This window comes from Pelophylax lessonae, assembly GCF_965119305.1.
Source record: "Pelophylax lessonae genome assembly, chromosome: 1".
NCBI classification, from domain to species: Eukaryota; Metazoa; Chordata; class Amphibia; order Anura; family Ranidae; genus Pelophylax; species Pelophylax lessonae.
Window position 1 is genome coordinate 752016533 of NC_138768.1, and position 26837 is coordinate 752043369.

Consider the following 26837-nt stretch of genomic DNA (forward strand, 5'->3'; position numbering starts at 1 on the left):
CTCTAGCTGCATTGCAATAGTGTGAACCCAGCGTTAATTTTTTAAATATTCAGGTTTTAGGGTTATTAACATTTTGGATTGACCGAGAGCACTGTAGTTGTTCAATAATGAAATGAATCCTCAGAAATACAACTTGCCAAATAATTGTGCACACAGTGTACAAAGCCTTTTAATGAATCCCTGGAGTTCCTTCATACAAGCCATGGATGTACTATATGAAAATCCACATAAAGTAGCCTCTGCCGCAGCATGACCCTGAGCTCTCAATTAATCAAGAAGAAATGTTGAGAAATATATTACAGAATTTCGTCATCTAGCAGTAGAAACTAACTGGAACGAGCCAGCTCTGCTAGATCAGTTTCGCTTTAGACTTTCTAAAGCCCTGAAGAATGAGTTGGCCAGTTGGTGTTCCATCCACACCTGAAAGCACTGTCTCCTTGTGTATATAAGTTGATTGCAGATTATGGGAGAGAAGACAAGAACAGGTCAATACTTACACTATTCCTCAGAGGCGCAATATCTTCACTGCCCCTTTGCAATTCTGACATATCCTCCTGAGAGGACCTCTCTCTGATGTTGAGAAATTTAGTCGTAGATCTAAAGAACTATGCTTATATTGTGGAAAGCCAGGACCTCAAGTGAAGGAATGTAAAGCTAAGCCATGTCCTCTCATTTAATCTTCTCCCTCTCTTCACAGTGGAATAAAAAGCCTGTGAATCCTAATGCAATGATTGATTCTGGAGCAAGCGGCTACTTTATGGACACTACATTAGCTAAAGCTTTGTCAGTGCCTACTACCAATAAAGAAGTACCTACACAAATACAGTTATTAGATGGAACGCCTTTAAAATCTGATCCTATTATCACAGAAACATTTCCTCTATAAATGATTCTGGGATCATGCCATAGAGAGACACTCTCTTTTAAACTTGTCTGTTCTCCCATTTTTCTGCTGGTATTAGGAATAAAGTGGGTATGGAGACACAACCCTATAGTAGACTGGCAAACTGTGTTTTTTCTACACACTGTCTATCTAGTTGTCTAACTCCTCAAGCTGGCAGTCTGACCTTGGAGCCTCCTACTAATGATAATAAGATGTTAAAGATTCATATACACTATTTAGCCTTTGTTGATGTTTTTGAGAAGAAAGAAGCTGATACTCTCCCTCCTCACCAAGAGTATGATTGTCCTATTGAATTGTTACCAGAGGCTCCAATACCTTATGGCAGGAAATATCCTCTTTCATAGCCTGAATAACAAGTCTTGAAAGAATGCATTGCTGAAGATTTAAAGAAGGGTTTTATAAGGCCATCTACCACCCCTGCTGGCACTGGGATTTATTTTTGTAGGAAAGAAAGATGGAGGCCTCCATCCATGTGTGGATTACCAAGCACTGAATGCTATTACCATTAAAAATAAATACCCACTGCCTTTAATTCCTAAATGAATGGAAATATTGCGTTTTGCTACCATCAGCAAGATCGATCTTCGAGGAGCTTATAACTTAGTGAGGATTAGAAATGGAGATGAATGGAAAACCGCCTTCCATTCTGATTATGGACATTATGAATATTTGGTAATGCCATTTGGGTTATCAGCACACCGTGGATCTTGAATTTCAGTCCAAAACTTTTATTGCAGAAAGATCACATCACAACAGGAAGGGGTCCTGTGTGACTCCGAAACATTGCACTTATCCTGTTGTGATGTGATCTTTCTGCAAAAAAAAGTTTTGGACCGAAATTTAAGATCCATAGTGTGCGGGCGAACATGTGCATTTATCTGTGATATATCCAGTGTCCAGCTGGCGCTCGCTGCAGCACCCACTACAAAGGAGCCTTTAATCCTGGAATATGTGATGGGAAGATGGGAATATAAACAAGGCCATGTAATGCTCCTGCCACATTTCAGCGGTTTGTCAATGATGTTCTGCAGGATATTCTAGACACCCATATAGTAGTATACCTGGATGATATATTGATATACTTTACCACAGAAAAAGATCATATTGAACGTGTTAAGACAATGTTGTCTCTACTAAGTACTCATCGTTGTATGCAAAACTAGAAAAATGTGCTTTCAATGTGAAAACTGTAGATTTCCTAAGGTTATTTCACCTGGTTGCATGGAGATGGACACCTCCAAGATTGAAGCCCTATTATTTTGTCCGGCACCTACAAACAAAAAAGGGGTACAGTGTTTTATTGGATTTTGTAAATTCTATAAAAGGTTTATATGTAATTTCTCAAAGATTGTTCATCCAATTACAGCTGTCACAAAACAAAAGCTCAACAAGGTTTTAATGAGTTGAGAGGGCTATTTACCTCCGCACCTATTCTGATTTTGCCTGTGTCCAGCAAACAATACTATATTAAAGTAGATGCTTCAGATACAGCTGCAGAAGCTGTACTATCATAGAGATCCAGTGAAAAAGAACTCCTACATCCAGTGGTCTTTTTATTCATGCTTCTTTATTCCCACTGAGAGAAATTATGATGTAGGGGAAAGAGAATTATTAGCAATTTAACTTGCATTAGAAGAATGGAGACATCTGCTAGAGGGCACTAGCAAACCGATCACTGTTTATACAGACCATCGCAATCTTGAACACATATAGACAGCTAGACGATTAAAACAACATCAAGCCCCATAGGCTCTTTTCTTCAGCCAGTTCCCTCTACTGATAACGTACCATCCTGGTTCTCGAAATGGTAGGGCTTATGCACTTTCTCGTATGGAAACTGAACCCTTTATTATGCTAAATAAAGAATTTTTTTTGGCTACCATGCCATCACTATGGTATACTATCAGATCTCATACTAATGTGAATGATAAACCTTCCATTGTACAAAGAAAAAGTCTATGCTCCTCCTGCTGCAGTCACTGAAGCACTACAATATCGCCTGACACTTCTATAGGGGGTCAAGGAGGGATACATAAAACATATGAACTGATTCGAAGAACCTTCTAGTGGTCTTCCTTATTAAAAGATGTGACATCTTACATTTCTACCTGTTCTGTTTGTATTTGTGCTAAAGACAGTCACAATCACCCTCAAGGTCTTCTTTTCCCTTTGCCTGTTCCTTCCAGGCCCTGTACTGACATTTCAATGTTTTTTTTTTTGTTTTTTTGGATGAGTTACCCTTGGCACATGGTTACAATACAATAGTGGTAATAGTAGATTGTTTTAGTAAAATGTTTAATTTCATAGCCACTAAGAATCTACCTACTGCCAGTCAAACGGCCACTTTATTCATACAAGTGTTTCATCTTCATGGTTTACCAGAATCCATTGTTATGGACAGGGTAACTCAATTTACATCGGCATTCTGGGCTGCCTTCTGTAGAGGTCTTCATATCCAACGCTTATTGTCAGCCGCTTAATCCTCAATCAAATGGCCAAACTGAACATACCAACCAAACCTTAGAACAATATCTGCGATGTTATTCAACCTATCTTCAAGACGATTGGGATTCATATCTGTGTTTAGCTGAATTTGCATACAATAATCAATTCCACAGTTCCATTAACTCCTCTCTGTTCTATGCTAATTCTGGCTATCATCCTACTATGTTGCCTGGATCCCAAGTTGCAGATACTCTACCTGCTGCTAATAAATGTTTGGAAGAAATTGTGAAGAGATTTTCAGTACTAAAGAAGACCATAATTTGAGCCCAGATTAGGTATAAGGTCTATGTGGACACACACCATGATACCCCCCCCCCCCCCCCCCCCGTGATCGAATATGGTTGTGCACCTTGTTCCTAAAACTGAAATGTCCTACCCAAAAATTAGGACTGAGATATGTGGGACCCTTTTAAAACAAAAGTACTGAGATATGTGGGACCCTTTGCTATTGAATGTATCATTATCCTGCTGCAATGAAATTGAGTCTGCATGATTCTTATAGGGTTCATCCTGTCTTTCATACTTCTCTGTTGAAGCCTGTTGTCCCAAATGCTTGTCCTTCTCACTCCATACCTACTGCTGATCTTATTATTGTAAATGGAAAAGAAGAATATGAAGTTAAGGACATCTTAGATGCTAGATTACCCCATGGTCGCCTGGAATATTTGATTCAATGGAAAGGCTATAGCGTTGAAGTTCATTCCTGGGTGCCTGCCTCTGATGTGCAGGCTCCTGCACTTGTGCGTGCTTTCCATAGACGTCATCCTGGCCACCCTGTCCTTTTGAGCTCCCAGAGGGCACGCCTTGTGGGGGGCACTGCCATAATCCGCAACCTACCTGTACCAAATGCAGGGGTCCTCACACTCGCAGCATGTCAGTCCTTGGCACTCTTGTCAGTGGCCTGTGGCACTCCCATGCGAGGATGGTGAAGTCTCTAGCACATATCTGATGGCATCCTAATATCAAAATGACAGCAGTGAAGTGCTTCCTCTTATAGACAGCAATTGCATCACTTCCACCACACCCCCTGAGATTATTTCCTGTTTAACCACCATAAAGTTGAAAGGTTCCAGAGAGAGAGTTCTCAGTTGTTTTAGAGTTGTCCACAGTGTGTACCTGTTGCTAGCCGTGTGAATACCTTACCTGACCTTTGCTACGTTTATTGACTCTGATCCTTTGCTACCTGCCCTGACTTTATTCTATGTTGGACTTTGATTATGGACTTTCCCTTTTTGTACCATGTTTTTGGAAACTGTGCTGGATTCACCTCCTGAATATCCTTATCCAAGGTGTGTGTCCATGCTATTGGGCTCCCCGTCTCTAAACACTGACAAACTCTGACTCTTGTAGAAGACCTCTTGTCTCTCTTGGGTGGAGCCCTAAGGTATTCCTAGACCTCCATTATAAGGGCTCTGTGCACCTGAGTACACACCCTGCTGGTCCCCCACAAAACCTGGACAATGGGTTGGAGATTTTGTCCTGCCCAACACAATATGGAATCTCCAAACTAAGAAGCCCCATCCAGGAATAGCAAAACCTAGAGAAAGCTGCAAAACCAGTTTTCTACACTCAAAAAAAATGCTTCCTAGTCCCTCACTCATTCAGTGTGAAAACCCTGTGTCCTTTTTTTTTTTTCTCAGAAAAAAAAGAAGCTTTATTAGCAACGAAAAGAAAAACAAAGCATACAGTATACATAAAACATATACCAGAACGTATGCAGTGTACACATACAACTCAAATTGGCAAAAATGCACTTCTACATAGGTTATTACAAGCGGGAATATCTCCACAAGACTTTGAACCAATAATACATTTTGCACTGGGTTATACGAAGCCACCTCAAGAGTCTTGGCAAGATACATGTCCAGGAGTACTCTATTTAGATAGAAGATGACACAGAACTAATTCCACTGGGCCAGACCTGGTATACCTAGCCACATAGACCTTAGTTTCTCAAATTTATCAATGCACCCTCGGTGTAGCCAAATATATTTTTTGAGTCTAAGGGTTATCCCCATCTGAGACATCCATTTCTTTATCGTAGCATGGTCAGTGGAAATGCAGTGTCTCAGAATCAGCCCACAAGCCTGAAACAGTGCTGTTGCTATAGCCTGTTTAGTAATATCCCCCACTTGAAGGTCAACCAGAATACCTAATACATATTGTTTGGGGTCCATACGCAAGGAGGTCTGATAGACCCTATTGATAACATCTATAACTCCCCTCCAGTAGATGTGCAACCCTGTGTCCTTTAACTGACCAATTCCAGTCTCGTACTGTCACAACGGGAACAGCCACAGATCAGCATGGGCTAAGTGTAGATAAACCCTGACAATGAGCTTCTTTTATTCATTCCCTTTTGGCCTGGAAAATATACAATTTAAAGCATTTGTCCTATCTGTTTGTTAAATGCAAAAAATATCTGTTGATTGAGTCATAGACTCAGACCTGTGCTCAGTAGTTAAACATCAGGCAAATGGGCAGGGCAGACACCAAGTCTTGCAATTTAAGCCTACAAAAAGGCATGCACTGTAATTTTACAAGAGGAAATTAGTAGCCAAAAGCATTTCTAGCAGATCAACGAGTAATTTTCTGTACTTGCAGGATCTTTAAATGGATGAAAGATGGGGAAATGTGTATTGTTAGGTGGACACGCTTAACTTAAACTGACTTCATAGGCCAGTGATGACGAACCTTGGCACCCCACATGTTTTGGAACTACATTTCCCATGATGCTCATGCACTCTGCAGTGTAGTTGAGTATCAAGGGAAATGTAGTACCAAAACATCTGGGGTGCAAAGGTTCCCCATCACTGTCATAGGCAAACCATAAATCTAGGAGGGACCCACAGAAACTGTCCCCCTAGGTTTGTCTTGCAAACACAATTTTAATGCAGGAAGGCTTTGTACAGCAAAGAAAGGAATAAAAGTTGTTATGTAAGTTCAACTGTGCAACATAATTTATTTATGTTTGGTTTTGGAACACTGTGTATTGATGTATTAAAGAGAAGCTCCAGCCCCCGACCAAACCCCCCCCCCCCCCCCCACCAAAAAATTAAAAGTCAGCAGCTGCACATACTGTAGCTGCTGACTTTTACTATTAGTGCACTTACCAGGGATCTCGCAATGTCGGCACCCCAGACAATCTGAGGTGCTGCAGCCACCACTGCTTGTAAGGGAAACCAGCAGTGAAGCCTCGTGGCTTCACAGCCAATTCCCCACTGCGCATGTGTGAAGTGCCCAGCGCTTTGTAAATGGCCTGGCAACAGGGGAAGGAGGAGGAACAAACCTCCAGGGGGCCTCGCTGCGATGAGGTCACCTGGGAGTGGGGAGGGGTACCTGTCAAAACTAGGTACCTGTCTCCCCCCCCCCAAAAGGTGCCAAATGTGGCAGCAGAGGGAGGGGGTAAAGTAAATAAGTAAAGCTTACCCTTTTGGGTGGAGCTCCGCTTTAAGTGCTGTGTATATATATATATATATATATACAGTATCTCACAAAAGTGAGTAGACCCCTTTCATTTGTGTAAATATTTTACTATATATTTTCATGTGACAACACTGAAGAAATGACACTTTGCTACAATATAAAGTAGTGAGTGTACAGCTTGTATAACAGTGTAACTTAGCTGCCCCCTCAAAATAACTCAACACACAGCCATTAATGCCTAAACCACTGGCAACAGAAGTGAGTACACCCCTAAGTGAAAATATCCAAATTGGGCCCAATTAGCCATTCCCCCAGTGTCATGTGACTCGTTAGTGTTACAAGGTCTAAGGCGTGAATGGGGAGAAGGTGTGTTAAATTTGGTGTTATCGCTCTCACTCTCCCATACTGGTCACTGAATGTTCACCTCATGGCAAAGAACTCTCTGAGTATTTGAAAAAATAGTTGTTATTCTACATAAAGATGGGCTAGGCTATAAGAAGATTGCCAAGACCCTGAAACTTAGCTGCAGCACAGTGGCCAAGACCATACAGCGGTTTAACAGGACAGCTTCCACTCAGAACAGGCCTTGCATGGTCGACCAAAGAAGTTGAGTGCACATGCTCAGTGTCATATCCAGAGGTTGTCTTTGGAAAATAGATGTATGAGTGCTGCCAACATTGCTGCAGAGGCTGAAGGGGGTGGGGGTCAGCCTATCAGTGCTCAGACCATACACTGCACACTGCATCAAATTGGTCTGCATGGCTGTCATCCCAGAAGGAAGTCTCTTCTAAAGATGATGCACAAGAAAGCTCACAAACAGTTTGCTGAAGACAAGCAGACTAAGGACATGGATTATTGGAACCATGTCCTGTGGTCTGATGAAACCAAGATAAACTTATTTGGTTCAGATGGTGTCAGGCGTGTGTGGTGGAAACCAGGTGAGAAGTACAAAGACAAGTGTTTCTTGCCTACAGTCAAGCATGGTGGTGGGAGTGTCATGGTCTGGGGCTGCATGAGTGCTCCTGGCACTGGGGAGCTACAGTTCATTGAAGGAACCATGAATGCCAACATGTACTGTGACATACTGAAGCAGAGCATGATCCCCTCCCGTCGAAGACTGGGCCGCAGGGCAGTATTCCAATATGATAACAACCCCAAACACATCTCCAAGACTACCACTGCCTTGCTTAAGAAGCAGATGGTAAAGGTGATGGACTGGCCTATCATGTCTCCAGGCCTAAACCCTATTCAGCATCTGTGGGGCATCCTCAAACGGAAGGTGGAGGAGCGCAAGGTCTCTAACATCCACCAGCTCTGGGATGTTGTCATGGAGGAGTGGAAGAGGACTCCAGTGGTAACCTGTGAAGCTCTGGTGAACTCCATGTCCAAGAGGGTTAAAGCAGTGCTGGAAATAAATGGTGGCCACACAGAATATTGACACTTTGGGCCCAATTTGGACCCATTCACTTAGGGGTGTACTCACTTTTGTTGCCAGTGGTTTAGACATGAATGGCTGTGTTGAGTTATTTTGAGGGGACAGCAAATTTACACTGTTATACAAGCTGTACACTCACTACTTTACTACTTTACATTGTAGCAAAGTGTCATCTCTTTAGAGTTGTCACATGAAAAGATACCATAAATTATTTACAAAAAAGGGAGGGGTGAACTCATTTTTGTGAGATTTTGTATATATTTATGTTCATTTATTTATTGTGTTTTTTGGGTTTAAATTTGTTGGGTGTCTCTGTAGCATGGAGTGGGGATTTAACACGCTTTGCATAAGCATAAAACGAAACTAAATGTTTTTTCATCCAAACCATTAACTGAACTCAATTCAGTTTCTGACTAACAAGGAGCCCCCTAATGGGTTCCCAAAACAAACAGGCAGCACATGTACCTTTTTAGTGTTCTGTCAGCAGTCAGCCTTTTCACCCAGCAGTAGGCATTGATAGCAGAGATAGTGAGAAAGAGAGCCCTCAAGCATCAGTCAGCTCCTCTATATAAAGGCCTATGGAAAATTGGGATTAATAATGAAAGTCTAGTTACCAGGTAATTTGTGGACCTATGTATGAGGGCTTTATACCACACTAAGTTCTACAAAGCCTCCAGAGCCCAGATGAGAAAAAAACAAAAAAAAGTAATCTGTTACATCAGTCATAAACCCTGGAGCCCCCTCATTTTGTGTGAGGCACCGGCTAGATAGCACACGTACACTGTCCACAATCCACAATTATTTTAAATACCCCTTATTATTCCTGGCCTGCTATACATTGCATGTGGTAGAGATTTTCCTAAAGTTCCAGAATTCATTTTTTCTGTATATGCCTTCCATGGCCACAATTTTTTTAAAAAAAAGACCAGATAGATACAAATGAATGAGGAGTCAAAGAAATTGGAAAGATAAAGTCATACGTTATATTAGAATATGAAATTGAAGAACATGAGGTTTCGTAGAAGATGGCTGATGATGGGTGAACAGGCTTGTTTGGATGTGAGTTATGTGCTTGGTGGTAAAGTGATATAACATGTTACAATAAAGGGAATTACTACTTTATTTATGTCACCTGTACCTGTTCCAGAGGTATGTGAGCATTGAAGAATGGTACTCACCTTCTTCTATTTCTGTCACCTCTACAGGGCAGCAAACAACTTCTGAACAACTACCCGGTGTACATCACTAGCAAACAATGGGATGAGGCCGTCAACTCCTCCAAGAAAGATGGAAGGCGGCTCCTGCGATACCTCATCCGATTTGTGTTCACAACAGATGAGCTTAAATATTCATGTGGCCTTGGGAAAAGGAAAAGGTCAGTGCAGTCAGGAGACACTGGTCCTGAAAGACGTCCTCTGGATCCTGTTAAAGTAACGTGTCTCAGAGGTACTGCATCTTTTCACTCAGCGTACTCGTCCTCCTTCGTGTCTTGCACTGTCTTTCTCTAGCAGGCTTCCTGTGATATCCTTACTTGTCATTTCTTCTTATGTCACTTATGTCTTTATGTAAATACTTTTTCAGGATGGTATACTGTGCAGAGTTCTGACATGTTCATAAACCCCAACAATGAACTTCTTTGCTCCTCCAAATCTATTGAAAGCATTTTGTTCTATCTGCAAATAGATACCTGTCAATCCTGCCAGAAATCAAGTGAGTTTCTAAATTCCTGTAGTGAGCTGACAATGCTGCACTAAAATCTCAAACATTCTTACTAGTCTTGTCTTGAGTTCTTTCTGTGGCATACAGAACACCATCTTCCTGTCCTAGGGTGACAACATTCATAGATATAGTACTGTGAGCGCTGTCACCCTAGAAAAGGAAGTAAGTCAGTGTATCATTGGATCACTGGGAAAGATAAAGGCAAAAAAGCCTGAAAAACAAAAAGAAAACAAAAACAAATGCAGTCACCACATATTGTAAGCTTGAACTTGGATAAATTTAACCTTTTTGCTGCCAGGTCTGTAAAGCATACAGACCTTCAGCACTGCTTCCAGCTGGCCAGGTCTGTACCCCATACGGACTTGCTGTCCTGCTTCTGCCATAGGTGACTATGAACCTATAGCAGAACTGTTCATCGGATGACAATACGCTGATCAGAGCTATTCAACTAAAATGTGACCCCCCCCTCCTTGCTGATGCCGCTGATGCCTGCTTCTCTGTGTCTTCCAGTGTCTTCACCTCCCTCTGCTGTTCTATGCCCCCCCACTCTTTTGTCTCTTTCCCCCTCGGATGCACCCCTCGCAACCCCTGTGGGTACCCTGCAACTGCTGGCTTCCTTTCTCTCCCACTGGCTGCCACAGGGGCTTTACAAATATTTTTAATACATCTTCTACTCCCCATCGATCCAGCCCCCCCCCCTTACCAATGCTCTGGCACTTATCCCTACTGTGTTGCTGCCCGTAATTCCCTCCTCCCTCCCAGCCAGCTGCAGCTGCTTTGGGACACAAGCTTGTCAGGATGGAGAGCAGTGTGGAAGGGGGGGATTGGTAAACTTGTCTTTACTATCCCCCCTTCCTTTCCTTGAATGGGCACAGTGAACAATCACTACTGATCGCTCCTGTGTCCATTCATCACTGGAGCATTATAAACAATGTTTACTATGCTTTAGTTTTATGAATAAATAGAAGTCTCTATACAGACTCCTATTCATTTATGCACAGTGCAGCCGAGGGACCGTACAAAAAATGTGTGCGTTTGATGACATGACTTAAAAATGTTGTTTGCTTTTAACATTTGATTTTGGAGTTAATGGACATTCTGAAAAGCACATACACTACTGGAACTTTTTTTTGTACAAGAAAAATTTTCCATCCTGCTCCTTCTAATTGTCTTGTCACTGTGGTTGAAACGGATTGTCAGTTTGACCCCACTAACAATTAGAAAATGTAACAAACAAACATTATTAAAACAAACATTTTCTAATGAAATTATACTAGTGTATGGCCAGCCTAAGAGTTAAAGTGACATTAAAGGCTCATTGTTGTAAAAAAAAAAAATTACATAAGACACATAGAGCCGAGGCTCGTCCCCCCATCCCCTTGTCTTTCCTCCCACCTTTCTTCAACTACAAACCTTTAGACCCCTTTCACATTAGCTGATGGTTCGAATTTGCTTGTCAGTTATTCAGGCAGACCCGATCGGACCCTTCAGTCTCCTCTATGGAGCCGCAGGTGTCAACGTTCATGTGTCAGTTGCCACCCACTGACATCCGATCTGATCCTATCTGCTAAAAACAGACGGATGAGGATCGTTCCCCATCCGTCTGGCAGATTGGAGTAGATGACAGTCGTATGGAAGCAGACAGGCAGTCCGTTTTCATCTGATTCCAATGGAGCCTGCTCTGTGTAGAGGAGGCCTAAGACAAAATCAACACAACCTTACTAGGACATCCCCTTCTGCATTTACTTCCCTCTGTGTAGAGGAGGCCTAAGACAAAATCAACACAACCTTACTAGGACATCGCCTTCTGCATTTACTTCCCTCTGTGTAGAGGAGGCCTAAGACAAAATCAACACAACCTTACTAGGACATCCCCTTCTGCATTTGCTTCCCTCTGTGTAGAGGAGGCCTAAGCCAAAATCAACACAACCTTACTAGGACATCGCCTTCTGCATTTACTTCCCTCTGTGTAGAGGAGGCCTAAGACAAAATCAACACAACCTTACTAGGACATCCCCTTCTGCATTTACTTCCCTCTGTGTAGAGGAGGCCTAAGACAAAATCAACACAACCTTACTAGGACATCCCCATCTGCATTTACTTCCCTCTTTCTACACCCTGCCCGTTATGACTCCCAAATTCCTGCTTACTACTGGAAAAACTGTTTGTGGTTACCGAAAAATGTATGCCATACAATTCACTTTCTGAGATTCAATCATTTGTTACTTTTTGTATATGCCAACAGTACTGTATCCTATTCAGTGCCATAAAATTAAAGAATTTAAAACATTAGTGCAGGGCAGGGAACACCAACACCTAACAAATGTTGGCTCCCCTCAATAGTTTGTTTTAATATCCATATTCTTCCAGACTTGGCCAGTGTGAATGCAATGCCCATGTTATGAAGTACTTGGGTCGTAATTAGGCTTTATTATGTTTTTTTTAGAAAAGTCTTTAGCAAGCTTTGTGGAGTGTTGATAAATTGTGAGCTCTTGCATTCCTTGGAACTATTGGGCTGTGTATGGGAACTTTGATTGTGAATGATTGAAATTAAATGTAAACTCATCTCGTATAAACTTTAACATATCAATGTCATTTTTTAATTTTTTTAAATCCTGCGTGATGACCCTGCCATTAAGGACCTTATTCAGGCACTTTTTATTTTGGCATAACATGCTCTGTGCTTGTCCTCCATTTGTGTTCTTGCTTTGTCACCCTGTCACCTGGATCTTCAAAGTAGTTTTTTATTTTAAAAAAAATCAGTAAGAGTTTCCATTTACTTAAACTTGCCACTACATAAAATAAAAGTGGACGTTACACAGCTGTATGACAATCTAATGGTAACTATCCAGAGAAAACGTAACACAGGTTATATAAGATACTCTTCCTGATGGAAAGGGCTTGTCCTCTAAGGAAATAAAGGTTAGCAGGAAGGAGACCAGGTTTGGGACAATGCAGTTGTAGCATTTTTTCGAATGTTGCCTGACTTTATAAATGACACGAAAAATGAGCTGACACTTAAAGAGGACCTTCAGTCATTTTTTCTATCTTGTATGCTATCAAATCTACTGCCCTTGCTGTGTTAGCTTTTGAAAGTAAAACATTTATTTAGTGGCAGTAATTATCTTATATTTGCTACTTCTGCTTTTTGTTCTTGAACTCTGCCTTGTCGAGTGACGTGATATACAGCACTCGGCTCGCGCTCAATCCTGGGATAGAATCCTTAGGTAGCGTTTTTTTTTTTCCCCTCTCCTGTGAGAGTTTGCAAACCGAGGAGGGGATGGGGGGTGTAGGGAGAGTGGAGGAGGGCTAAGGGAAGTCACAGGAAAGCACGTAGGCTGCAGGGCTGGAAGGGGCCGGATGAGGGTGGAGATAGGAGTACAATGCCTTCCCTATCGGTCGCGCATGCGCAGTAAGCAGATCGCTTCTGATCCGATGTGTACTAGTTACTATAGAAGCGGCAGAGAACTGGCCCTGCTATACCAGCATGTAAACAAAGGGCTGCGCTGCTATAGTAACCTGAACACTTTGGATCGGAAGTGCTCTGATTACTGCATATGCGCGACTGGGAAGCATTGTACTGCGCATGCCTGAGATTTTATGGGCCAGCAAGGTGGAGCAACACAGGCTATTGCAGGAAAACTGCAGCCAGGGCTTCAATTGCCCTCAGTAAACATGGCTGCTCGCACAAGAAGTGTGGGGAATGAGAGACGAGCAGTTTGACAGGTAAAAAGTTAGGTAACAAACAATACGAATTCTTAATAACGCTTTAAAATGCTAGAACTACATACTGTTGTATTTTTTGGGATTATGTGTGTTTGACTGCAGTTCTTCTTTAAAGCAGTTTTAAATCCTAAAGCAAACATTTATTATATTGCAGCTTACAAATTCTTAGATGTAGTGGCTGCATTTGTTTTCTTTTTTAGGCTTTATTTCTTCTGGTATTAGTTACAGGGATGGGACAAACCATTACCACTGACAGGGGTGTTTACAATGATAATTCTTTACCTATTAATGCAAAATGTTTATCCTAAAAGGAAAAAAAGCAGCTGTAACTAATTATAAGGTGTGAGCTTGGCTTCAATTTGTTAGTGTATCTAACTCTTCTAGTACATCTTAAGCCGGCCAAAGAGAGAGAAAAATTATTTCCTGCAACCACGGGTTTCCGGACAGGGGAATCCCTCCCACCGAGTCATTGTGTTCTCCTTGCGGGGAGGCGTGGGTAGCCTATAAAAGCTGCTAGCAATAATTGCTTGTAAAATCCTGCAGGCTGGTTGTACGTAAATTAATCGATCGATCAACTTGGGTACATTCAGCCTGCCCATACATGGTTCAAATCTCAGCCCATTCCTCCTGAACCAATCGAGATTCAAACCGTCTATGGCCAGCCTGACATTACTCACCCCACAGACTGACAATGCTGCTGTCTAAATGTGCCCCTGTGCTCATTCATCATGAGTGGGGGCACTCTAATGCAGGAGGTGTGTACTGGTCAGATCATCAGATGAAAACAGAGGCAGAAAAAGACTAAAAAAAGAAAACAAATGCAGCCACCACCTCTAATGATTGGTAAGTTGCAATATATTACATTTTTGATTGTGGGTTTAATACAGTAAGTGCATAACTGTGAAGGAGTAGCTTTCTGAACTGCAAGTTCAGTTTTAAGATCCAGCACTATTATACATCAGCCCTGTGCATAGATATTTTAGATTTAAATGATACTTATAGTTATTAAATTCCATTTTGTTTTGAGCCCACATGTGTGTGCATGTGTAATATTAGCCTGAAAACAAATAATATTAGCAGAAGAATCAAACAGTTATTCACATTAAACAATATAGGAAACCACAAGCAGGGAAACCACACAGCGATCAGTATAGCTGATAGTGCACCTGCTGATTTAATGACAGCTTGTACATTCATTCTCATCGTATATGTACATATGAGGAGACACTACATACAAAAGTGTAAATAAGGTAATACAGGAAGCTATGACAATTATTGCTGTGCTAACTGTGAATAATCTCAGAAATATTCATATCTGTGCTGGAGTTCTATAGTGGCCGAATAACAGTGTTTTGTTCAGTGTAATTGATTTTGAAACCTTTGTTCTGTAACTTTGTAATGGTCATAAAGAAGGACTATGGGAATAACCAGTATGCATTTACAGCTGAAGATAAAATAACACCATTTAGAACTAGTAATATAAACATTAAAAATCAAAAATGTATTTTTGCATGGAAATATTGTAAATATGTGAATCTGTATATTAGCCTTCTGTAATCCTCTGCACAGCAGTACTCATACTGGGAATGGGAGGGATAGCATCCTGAGCCAATGAGGGAGGTGCTATCTTTTTATGGTACATACAGAATGTGAGCATGCTTAGAGCCGAAGAGAGCATAGGAGTGACCTAACCTAGATTAGACTTCATCAGGCTGTATTGCAGGGGTGGATCTACTGCCTGTACAGATGCACAGTGGCCTCTAAAGGTTCTGGGTATATTTCAGAAAAGGGCAGCCTTTGACTGGGCCCAAGAACTTTAGATCAAATGCCACTCAGAGTATATTTAGTAAATAAAATCACCCTGACCAGCTGCTGGGCTTCTTCATAGGTAGAGTGCTGGCTGTTAGTAATATCTGTTAGCAGGCCCGTCTTTCACCAACACGTACACTATATTGTCTAAAGTTTTAGGACGCCTGCCTTTACAAGCACATGAACTTCAATGGCATCCCAATCTTGGTCTGTAGCGTTCAATATTGAGTTGGCCCACCCTTTGCAGCTACTGTATAACAGCTTCAACTCTTCTGGGAAGGCTGTCCACAAGGTTTAGGAGTGTGTCTATGGGAATTGACCATTCTTCCAGAAGCGCATTTGTGAGGTCAGGCTCTGATGTTGGACTAGAAGGTCTGGCTCCCAGTCTCGGCTCTAATTCATCCCAAAGGTGTTCTATCAGGTTGAGGTCAGGGCTCTGTTCAGGCCAGTCAAGTTCCTCTACCCTAAACTCGCTCATCTTTATGGATCTTGCTTTGTGCACTGGTCCAAATCATATAATGGAGGGTGGATTATGGTGTAGGGATGTTTTGTCAGGGGTTGGGCTTGGCCCCTTAGTTCCAGTGCAGGGCGCTCGAAAGGTGTCAGCATACCAGGACATTTTGGATAATTTCATGCTCCCAACTTTGTGAGAACAGTTTGGGGATGGCCCCTTCCTGTTCAAACATGACTGCGCACCAGTGCAAAAAGCAAGGTCCATAAAGACATGGATGAGCGAGTTTGGGGTGGAGGAACTTGACTGGCCTGCACAGAGTCCTGACCTCAACCTGATAGAACATCTTTGGAATGAATTAGAGTGGAGACTGTGAGCCAGGCCTTCTAGTCCAACATCAGTGCCTGACCTCAAAAATGCCCTTCTGGAAGAATGGTCAAACATTCCCATAGACACTCTCCTAAACCTTGTGGACAGCCTTCCCAGAAAAGTTGAGGCTATTATAGCTGCAAAGGGTAGACCAACTACAGACTAAGACTGGGGTGCCATTAATGTTCATTTGCGTGTAAAGGCCGGCATCACAATACTTTTTTCTAAGTCAGACCTTCCCCCACCTATTACAAGATATAGTTTTGTTTTCCCACGTATATGAATAAAGCGGGACCTTCTCCCACAGACCACCAATATACTGTAACAGGGCATTCTTTCCACCTATGTACTGTATATGGGGCCCTTTTCTCATTGACCACCAATGTAAAGTAACCCTTTCCCACTGACCACCAATATAATGAGGCCCTTTTCCTTCAGACCACCAATGCAAGGTTGCCATTTTCCCACCGACTACCAATGTAAAGTGGCCCTTTTCCCCACTTACTACCAATGCAAAGTACCACTTTTCCCACTGACCACCAATGTAATGTGGCCTTTTTTCTACAGACCACCATTGTAAGGTTGCCCTTTCCCACTGACTACCAATGTAAAGTAACCCTTTTTCCACTGACTACCAATGGAAAACGGCCCTTTTCCCACTGACTACTAATGTAAAGTCACCCTTTTCCCACTGACCACCAATGTAAAGTGGTCCTTTTTCCAACTGACTACCAATGTTAAGTGGCTCTTTTCCCACTGACTACCAATGTAAAGCAGCCCTATTCCCATTGACTATCAATGTAAAGTGGTCCTTTTTCCAACTGACTACCAATGTAAAGTGGTCCTTTTCCCACTGACTACCAATGTAAAGTGGTCCTTTTCCCACTGACTACCAATGTTAAGTGGCTCTTTTCCCACTGACTACCAATGGAAAGTAGCCCTTTTCCCACTGACCACCAATGTAAAGTGGCCCTTTTTCCAACTGACTACCAATGTTAAGTGGCTCTTTTCCCACTGACTACCAATGTAAAGCAGCCCTATTCCCATTGACTATCAATGTAAAGTGATCCTTTTTTCTATTGACCACCAATGTAAAATTACCATTGGTAATAATATAAGGTCAGTCATACCTTGCAATATTCATTAGTAGCGTTGTTTTAAAAAGTGTCCTTTTTGTAGGGGGATGGTGCAAGAATATGGTCAATGAAAGCTTGAAGCAGGTCAGAAGGTGGTCAACTGCAGGTCAGATGTACATGTCATTGAATTCTGAATGAGTTTAGAAGCTTCTAAAAGTGATGTCAGACTAATGCCAACAAAACAAGCCCAAATCCTATTGACACAGAAGGCCTTCTTTACACTTACAGCCAGAGGAAGGTAAAAATAGGCAGTTATCCCCCCCCCCCCCTTTACCCCGATCTCCCACCTTAACCTAACACAACAACTGGATGGGGGTGAAACATGCTATGGCCCTGACAGTTTGCTTTATAAGCATGGCACAAATTATATCCCATGTTGTGTTCAAGTGAATGGAGGCACCTTGCAACCATAGCACATTCCTGTGGTCTTTTAACCACTTAAGCCCCGGAGGATTTGGCTGCTAAAAGACCAGGGGGTATTTTGCGATTCGGCACTGTGTGACTTTAACGGACAATTGCGCGGTCGTGCGACGCTGTACCTAAACAAATTTGACGTCCTTTTTTTCCCACAAACAGAGCTTTCTTTTGGTGGTATTTGATCACCTGTGCGATTTTTTGATCATGCGCTATAAACAAAAAAAGAGCGTCAATTTTGCAAAAATAACAATATTTTTCACATTTTTTTTATATGAAATCCCCCCAAAAAAAAATTAAAAATCAAAATTTTTTAACATTTTCGGCCAATTTGTTTTATGCTACATATGTTTAGTAAAAAAAAAATGCAAAAAGCGTATTTTGATTGGTTTGCGCAAAAGTTATCGCGTTTACTAACAAAGGGAAAAATTTTTGTCATTTTTGTTGTTTTTTTTTTAACGCGTAATGGCGACGATCTGCAATTTTTTTGCGGTACTGCGACATTGGGGCGGACAGATCGGACCCTTGACTGACATTTTTGACACTTTTGGGGTTACCAGTGACATTTCTACAGTAATCAGTGCTATATATATGCACTGTTACTGTAAAAATACACTGGCAGTGAAGGGGTTAACTTTATTTGAGAGGGAGGGGCTGTGTGTGTCCCTAGGGGCGTGATTCTAACTGTGATTGGCTGTGGCTTGAGCTGTAGGAACAATGATCAACGGTCCTACATAGTAGAACCGTATGATCAGTCTTTCTACACAGGGGAGAATGACAGGCAGCTTGTTTACACAAGCTGCCTGCCTTTCTCCCTCTCCCCCGACGATCGCAGAGTGACCGGCGGACATCGGGTCCGCCGGTCACATGCGCGGGGGGGTCCGTGACCGCGCAGGAGCGCGCCGCCAGCGGCGCGCGCTCGCTCCCCAGAGCCTCACAGGCTAGTGACGTAAATATACGTCACTTTGCCTGTGAGGGGCTGACCGCCGCAGTAAATCTACTTGCGGCGGTCGGCAAGCGGTTAAAGTGGTGAGGAAGCAACATATAGCTTCCCAGTCACCTGTCGGCTGCCTTCTGAAAAGTGATCCACCACAGATCACTTTTCTGATGGGCAATTAACACTACATTAATTGTAAATAGGCCATTACAGGACTCGACTGTTTCATCTGTTAGATGTGCAGAGGTTTGGCAGGACTTTCAGAATCACAATATTAGCTTGATACAATATGTATCTTTCAATCACATGGATTACTTTGTTGTCGAAGCATGCATGCAACTAGCAATACAAGGTGCCCTTGTAATGTATTTATTCTGTGCGGGATTTACATATTTATTCAGGTCTTTATTGTATTCTTTCTTGCATTACATTCCTTTTACTTCCACAGGTTGTTTTGCTCATAATAACCTTCTGTGGTGCTTTCATTTGAATGAATCATTTTAATATCCATTTGTTAGAAAGACAAGGCACCTACATCATTAATTAAAATCTACAGACCTCAGTCAATGAACATTTAGACAAATCATTCCATAAAAACAGATTAACAGATGCCCTTTTTTTGATCATTATTTAAAGCTCAGCCAGATGTTACGGCTATAGAAATTAAAACAATGGAGATTATAAAGTATAAACTCATAAAGTGGGATGTGAGGCATGGCTCATAGTTCAGTGGAATGATGGTATTAGAGGGAGGCTGGTCCTCCTCTTTCATTAATAAGGTGGAGGTCTAATAGGGTGAAACCGTAAAATAGAGGCTAGAATACATGGCCCAAATAGGCAATAGAGATAAGGCTGATCGCTGTTCATACATTATAATCCAAATATACTTCATCCTGAAATATTAATGGTGGGATATAATTATATTCCTTTCCATCATTATCTTTGCTTCTCTGTTAGACTGTCTAGGCAAACTTACACTCTTTAAAAGATTTTTACCTTAAAATAAAAAAGTTACAATGGAGTGAAATCACTTCCTAGCAAATCCGATTGAAATTCCTGCTACATACACAGTTAAAATATATTTTGTATATCGTATGTGTACTATATTACCTGCCAAGTAGTTTGTAATTCTGTGCAGCAAATCTTGTGATTTACACATACTGTACATTATACACTGGCCAGGCAGATAACATATGGAGTTCCAGATTAAAAACAAAATCATCTGTCTGGTTCAGTAGTTCGGCTTTCTACAGTGCCTTAAAGAAGTATTCATAGCCCTTGAAATTTTCCACATTTTGTCATGTTACAACTAAAAACATAAAAGTATTTTATTGGGATTTTATGTGATAGACCAATACAAAGTAGCACATAATTGTGAAGTGGAAGAAAACTGATAAATGGCTTTCAAATTTTTTTTTACAAATAAACATTATAAAAGTTTGGCGTGCATTTGTATTCAGCCCCCCGGAGTCAATACTTTGTAGAACCACCTTTCACTGCAAATACAGCTGCAAGTCTTTTTGGGGATGTCTCTACCAGCTTTGCACATCTAGAGGGTGACATTTTTGCCCATTCCTCTTTGCAAAATAGCTCAAGCTCTGTCAGATTGGATGGAGAGCGTCTGAACAGCAATTTTCAAGTCTTGGCACAGATTCTCAATTAGATTTAGGTTTGGACTGTGTTCCACCATGTGCTTTGATTTAAACTTTCTCTGTTGGGGTCCCCCAAGGCTCTGTTCTTGGACCCCTCCTATTATTAATCTACACCTCCTCTCTGGGTCAGTTGATAGCCTCCCATGGCTTCCAATACCATCTCTATCCTGACGATACCCAAACCTATTTATCCACCCCTCAGCTCTCTCCCTCAGTCTCCTCACGTATCACAAATTTACTAGCAGATATATCAGTCTGGATGTCACACCATTTCCTTAAACTCAATCTATCCAAAACCAAACTTATAGTTTTTCCTCCACCATGTGCCCCTTCCCCCGATCACTCTGTCAATATCGATGGCACAACTATCAGTCCTTCCCCGCATGCCAAGGTCCTAGGTGTTGTCCTGGACTCTGAACTCTCCTTCAAGCCCCACATCCAATCACTGTTCAAATCTTGCCGCCTCAACCTCTGCAACATCTCCAAAATACGCCCCTTTCTAACCAAAGACACAACAAAGCTCTTAGTTCACTCCCTGGTCATCTCGCGCCTCGACTACTGCAATTCCCTTCTCATTGGCTTACCTCTACACTCCCCCTTCAATCCATCATGAATGCTGCTGCCAGACTCATCCACCTTACCAATCGCTCAGTGTCCGCTACTCCTCTCTATCAAGCCCTCCACTGGCTTCTGCTCACCCAATAAATTAAATTCAAAATACTAACAACATCTTACAAAGCCATCTATAGTTTAGCCCCCAACTACTTTACTAGCCTAGTCTCAAAATACCAACCTAAACGCTCTCTTCGTTCCTCTCAAAACCTCCTGCTCTCTAGCTCCCTCGTCACCTCCTCCCATGCTCGCCTCCAGTACTTTTCCAGAGCCTCTCCAATCCTATGGAACTCCTTACCCCAATCTGTCCGGTTATCTTCTACTCTACTAGTTTTAGATGATCCCTGCAAAACCCTCCTCTTCAGAGAAGCCTATCCTACCCACACCTAACAACTATACTTCCATTTTATCCATCAGCCCATCCCCCACAGTTATTCCCTTTTGTTTCACTTGACCCTCCCTTCTAGATTGTAAGCTCTGACAAGCAGGGCCCTCTAAGTTACTCCTGTATTGAATTATATTGTAATTGTAATGTCTTCCCTCACATTGTAAAGCGCTGCGCAAACTGTTGGCGCTATATAAATCCTGTATAATAATAATAAACCATTCCATTGTAGCTCTAGCTGTATCTTTGGGGTTATTTTCCTGTTGGAAAGTGAACCTACGCCCCAGTCTCAAGTCTTTTGCAAACATTAGCAGGTTTTCTTCTAAGATTACCCTTTATTTTTGGCTCCATCCATCTTCCCATCAACTCTGACCAGCTTCCCTGTCCCTGCTGAAGAAAAGCATCCCCACAACATGATGCTGCCACCACCATGTTTTACAGTGATGGAGTGTTCAGGGTGATGGGCAGTGTTAGTTTTTCACCTCACATAGCGTTTTGCTTTTAACCCAAAAAGTTAAATTTTGGTCTCATATGACCAGAGCACCTTCTTCCACATGTTTGCTTCGTCCCCCACATGGCTTCTAGCAAACTGCAAATAGGACTGCTTCTCTCATTAATGCTCACCTTGCCCGGCCTGTCAGTTTAGGTGGATGGCCATGTCTTGGTAGGTTTGCAGTTGTGCCATACTCTTTCCATTTTTGGATGATGGATAGAACAGTGCTTGAAATGTTCAAAGCTTGGAATATTTTGTTCCAACCTAACCCTACTTTAAACTTCCGCACAACTTTATCCCTGACCTGTCTGGTGTGTTTGGCTTTCATGATGCTGTTTGTTCACTAAGGTTTTCTAACAAACCTCTGAGGGTTTCACAGAACAGTTGTATTTATACTGAGATTGAATTACACACAGGTGGACTCTATTTACTAATTAGGTGACTTCTGAAGACAATTGGTTGCACTAGATTTCAGTTAGGGATATCAGAGTGAAAGTGGCTGAATACAAATGCATGCCACACTTTTCACATACAGTATTTATTTGTAAAAAAATTGAAAACCATTTTATCATTTTCCTTCAACTTCACAATTATGTGCTACTTTGTGTTGGTGTATCACATAAAATCCCAGTAAAGTACAGTTATGTTTTTGGTTGTAACATGACAAAATGTGGAAAATTTCAAGGCACTGTACAACACCTCTCCGCTTCATCCTGTTTATTGGAAGCAGTGAATTAGCATTGTCACCTCTATCCAGTGAGCATGAGTTGATCTTTCATACTAACAGAGGTGTGTTAATCACAAGAATGGCTGGCCAAAACAATTAATTCTTTGCTATGAAAAAATAAACTTGTGTATTTAGCGGTTTGGCTGGATTTCCCCTTTAACTTCAAACTCACAAGTAAAGCTGTCCAGTGACTAGAATATTCTTAGAACATAAGGAAACATGGAACATTTAGTCAGCGTGGAAACAGTAGCTTTTTCTGTATGTGTATATCAGTGCCGAGTATACCCAGATTGATTATACAGTATATCCAGATTAACCACTTAAGCCCCGGAAGATTTTACCCAAATTAATTTCACGTCCTTTTTTTCCCACAAACAGAGCTTTCTTTTGGTGGCATTTGATCATCTGTGCGATTTTTTGATCATGCGCTATAAACAAAAAAAGAGCGACAATTTTGCAAAAATAACAATATTTTTCACATTTTTTTATATGAAATTCTCCAAAATAAAAATGAAAAAATCAAGATTTTTTTTTTAATTTTTGGCCAATTTGTTTTCTGCTACCTATGTTTGGTAAAAAAAAATCACAATAAGCGTATTTTGATTGGTTTGCGCGAAAGTTATTGCGTTTACTAACTAAGGGAAAGATTTTTGTCATTTTTGTTGTTTTTTTTTTTAACGAGTAATGGCGGCGATCTGCGATTTTTTTTGTGGTACTGCGACATTGCGGCGGACAGATCGGACCCTTGACTGACATTTTTGACACTTTTGGGGGTACCAGTGACATTACTACAGTAATCAGTGCTATACATATGCACTGTTACTGTAAAAATGACACTGGGAGGGAAGGGGTTAACTTTATTGGAGAGGGAGGGGTTAAGTGTGTCCCTAGGGGTGTGTTTCTTACTGTCATTGAATGTGGCTGTGTGTGTAACAGCACAGATCAACGGTCCTATATAGCAGGACCGAGTGATCTGTGCTTTTACACAGGGGAGAATGACAGACGGCTGTGTTTACATTAGCCGCCTGCCTTTCTCCCTCTCTACCGGACGATCGTGAGTGACCGGCGGACATCGGGTCCGCCAGTCACACGCGCCGGCTTCTTCGGGTACGAGCGGGGGGCGGGAGCGCGCCTCTGGCGGCGCGCTCGCCCCCTATTCGCTCCCAGGCTAGTGACGTACCGGTACGTCACTTTGCCTGGGAGGGGCTGACCGCCACCGTATATAGTCGGGCAGCGGTCGGCAAGTGGTTAATAAAAGTGGTCTGGGTGCCATATCCCTGATTATGAAGAATAATGTGTACAAAGAATATGGGATTTTTTAGACACCCAAAAACAAGTATATAAAATTAATATTTTATTCGGCCTAGTACTTTTAAAAACACATATATAAAATGATCGACATGGTCTGATACAATATACCAACTTTCCCCAAACTGTTACGAATAGCAATTAACCCCAATACGTTAAGAGCCGGTCCACACTACGCGACTTGTCAGGCGACTTGTCAGCCTGACAAGTCGCGCTCCCTCGCGGTCCATTGACCGCTACAGGACCCGTTCTAATAGGAGCGACGCAAGTCGCTCCAACTTAGAAAAAGGGTCCTGTACTACTTTGGGGAGACCTCAGAGCGACTTGCATAGACTTCCATTATGTGAAGTCTCTGTAAGTCGCTCCGAAGTCGTGGTGCAATGTAATGCACAAGACGCCCCCGAAGTAGTAAGGAGTCGTGTCGCCTCAGTGTGAACTGACTCTTAGTTTCATTTGATTATTCGAATAAATGATAACCAGATTGGTGCAATGTAGCATTAACATTCTCAAACATTTGCATGCCCTTTAATCTCTTTGTCGTCTTCTTCTTGTGCATTCTTGGAGGATCGGCAAGCTTATGTGCCAGTCAGTCCATCCATGAACACTTACATTGGTTTAGGCCCTTGAAATGATGTGGGAGAAGTCTGCAGTAGACAGTGGTCAAAGGTGTTTTTTTTTACTTTTTCGACCAATATTCACCCAGATGGGCCACTTCCAGTGGGGTCTGTGGGTCTCCATATCCATACATATTGGATTCTTGCCCAATTCAGTTGAGAATGGCCAGAATAAATAATTATCTAAACGTCTTTAGGCTCAAATTGCCCATTTTCCTTTTTTTTTTTTTAATTACTGTATTTTCTGGCGTATAAGACTACTTTTGAACCTCAAAAAAATCCCCCAAAAATTGGGGGTCGTCTTATACGCCGAGTATAATATCTCCAAGGTAACCTAAGTATAAGTATTACCGGTAGATGGAAAATTAGGGGGGTCGTCTAATACTCCCAGTCGTCTTATACGCCGGAAAATACGGTAAAAATAAAATTGGCCTGAATTTGAGCAAGGATTGCCAATCTTTGTTGATAGAGTCATGCCCATAGGCAGATATCCACACAATCAAATTACAAGATCATTTGGTGACTAATGATAGAGTCATGCCCATAGGCAGATATCCACACCATCAAATTCCATATCATTTGGTGACTATAGGAAAGTCATTTTGACCTGTCCCCCCTTCCCGCTTTATAGGAAAGCCATTTTGACCTGTCCCCCCTTCCCGCTTTATAGGATGCCATTTTGACCTGTCCCCCCTTCCCACTTAACCTAGGAAGAGAAGAAGCTGCTGATATACAATGGCTATCTGTTTATAGCAGTTTATAGCAGAGACTTGGCTGAAAAATGACTGTTATTTTGGTTACATATTTTTTTTTTTGCTTTATTAAAAAAACATCCAACGGATATTCCAGCTTCTCATTAGTGTTTCTCTTCTCCTACAGAGTTTATTAGGATGCATTGCACATCGAATCCTGACTGGTGGATGCCATCTGAGGAACAGATCAACAAGGTGTTTAGTGACGCTGTAGGACATGCACGCCAAGGACGGGCAGTGGGAACGTTCTTCCATAATGGAAACTCCTATTATGATGGCATTGACCACCAAGTATGTCAAGAGGAGATTTTCAACAGAGGCTCCCACGACGGTTCTGGTGATTGATGTAAAGGAAAGACTGTGAAAGAATATAAAGTTCAAAAAATAATCTCGAAAGAAAAAGTTAGCCACAAAGTGAAAACTTAGTGTAATAGTTGGGTTAATGTGTCTTCTGTGTTATGTTGCTGTGCATGGCGCCTGGAACGCCAAAGGGCCCTACCAGCAGTAAAAGTCTGCCACTAAACCAGTCCAAAGTATACTACAAGTTTGTAAAGTGTGTGCGTACGTGTGTAAGAGTTCCGTCATCCTGGTAATGCTTCAGGGACTTCCTGTGGACCCTGTGATGTGACTGTTACTCTCTCTGTCTGGATAGAACACAACACAGCCAAAACAAGGACACAAGTCTCACTGGACAAAGATGTATTGGTGTGTTGTGTAGAATTAGCTTTAATAGAATTTTGCATTTTCACAAATGAGTTAAATTATGCAAAACAGCAAATCGTTATATCCCGTGTTCAAAAAAATGTTGTCATCACAATCCCGACACTGCAAATTTCTGTTGCCTTTTGTGTGGAATATTTCTAACCATGAATGGCTGTTTATTTATTTGTTCATTCCTGTCTTCTGGGTATTGTACTAAAGCATAACTGTACCTTCTCAATTTGATATTGTAAGGCAGGGCAGTAAAATAATCAAGTTTGTATATAGAATTCATGATCTGTCTTGCTTCATTATGTATGTACAAGCTTTTAAAAAGTGCACCATGTGCAATGAGAAATATAAAAAATGTTTAATCTCATGGGAGTCTGTTCACTATTTGTTTCACATTCACAAAATGATTTTCATGCAAAACCAGCAAGCTGGACAAATATAATCATGTCTATTGGTGCAGTAGGTACTCTAATATATCTTACATGAAAGCCAACCATTGGCTGTGATAGGGGTGGTAACAGAGCTTTCTGGCTTTTCTCTCCCCCTTCATTCTCCACAGACATCAGCATACATGTTCAAGATGCTGAGAGACTTAAGCCTAGTACACACGCAACGATTATCGGCCGACCGATCGTCTGTCTTTTGTCCAGAGTGGTGTTTTGTTGGTTGGAATGTGCCTAGACTGCACACAAATTTTCTCGCCCGACAAAATTCTACTTCAGAAGTGATGTCATGTGTTGGATTGCTTTCTT

At 41.7% G+C, this 26837-nt stretch overlaps 1 protein-coding gene across 2 annotated transcripts in view; it reads left to right on the plus strand.

The window, feature by feature from the left end:
• The window catches only part of BEND4 (BEN domain containing 4), a 224345-nt gene extending 197893 nt beyond the window's left edge, over positions 1–26452 (plus strand). Inside the window, exons 4-5 of one of the 2 annotated variants that reach the window (XM_082272162.1) lie at positions 9476–9716; positions 25502–26452. In XM_082272162.1, coding sequence (XP_082128288.1) covers positions 9476–9716; positions 25502–25719 — 459 coding nt within the window. In that variant the 3' untranslated portion in view covers positions 25720–26452. The remainder of the gene's footprint in view (positions 1–9475; positions 9717–25501) is intronic. The other variant, XM_082272163.1, reaches the window with a different exon arrangement.
• The last annotated feature ends 385 nt before the right edge of the window (positions 26453–26837 follow it).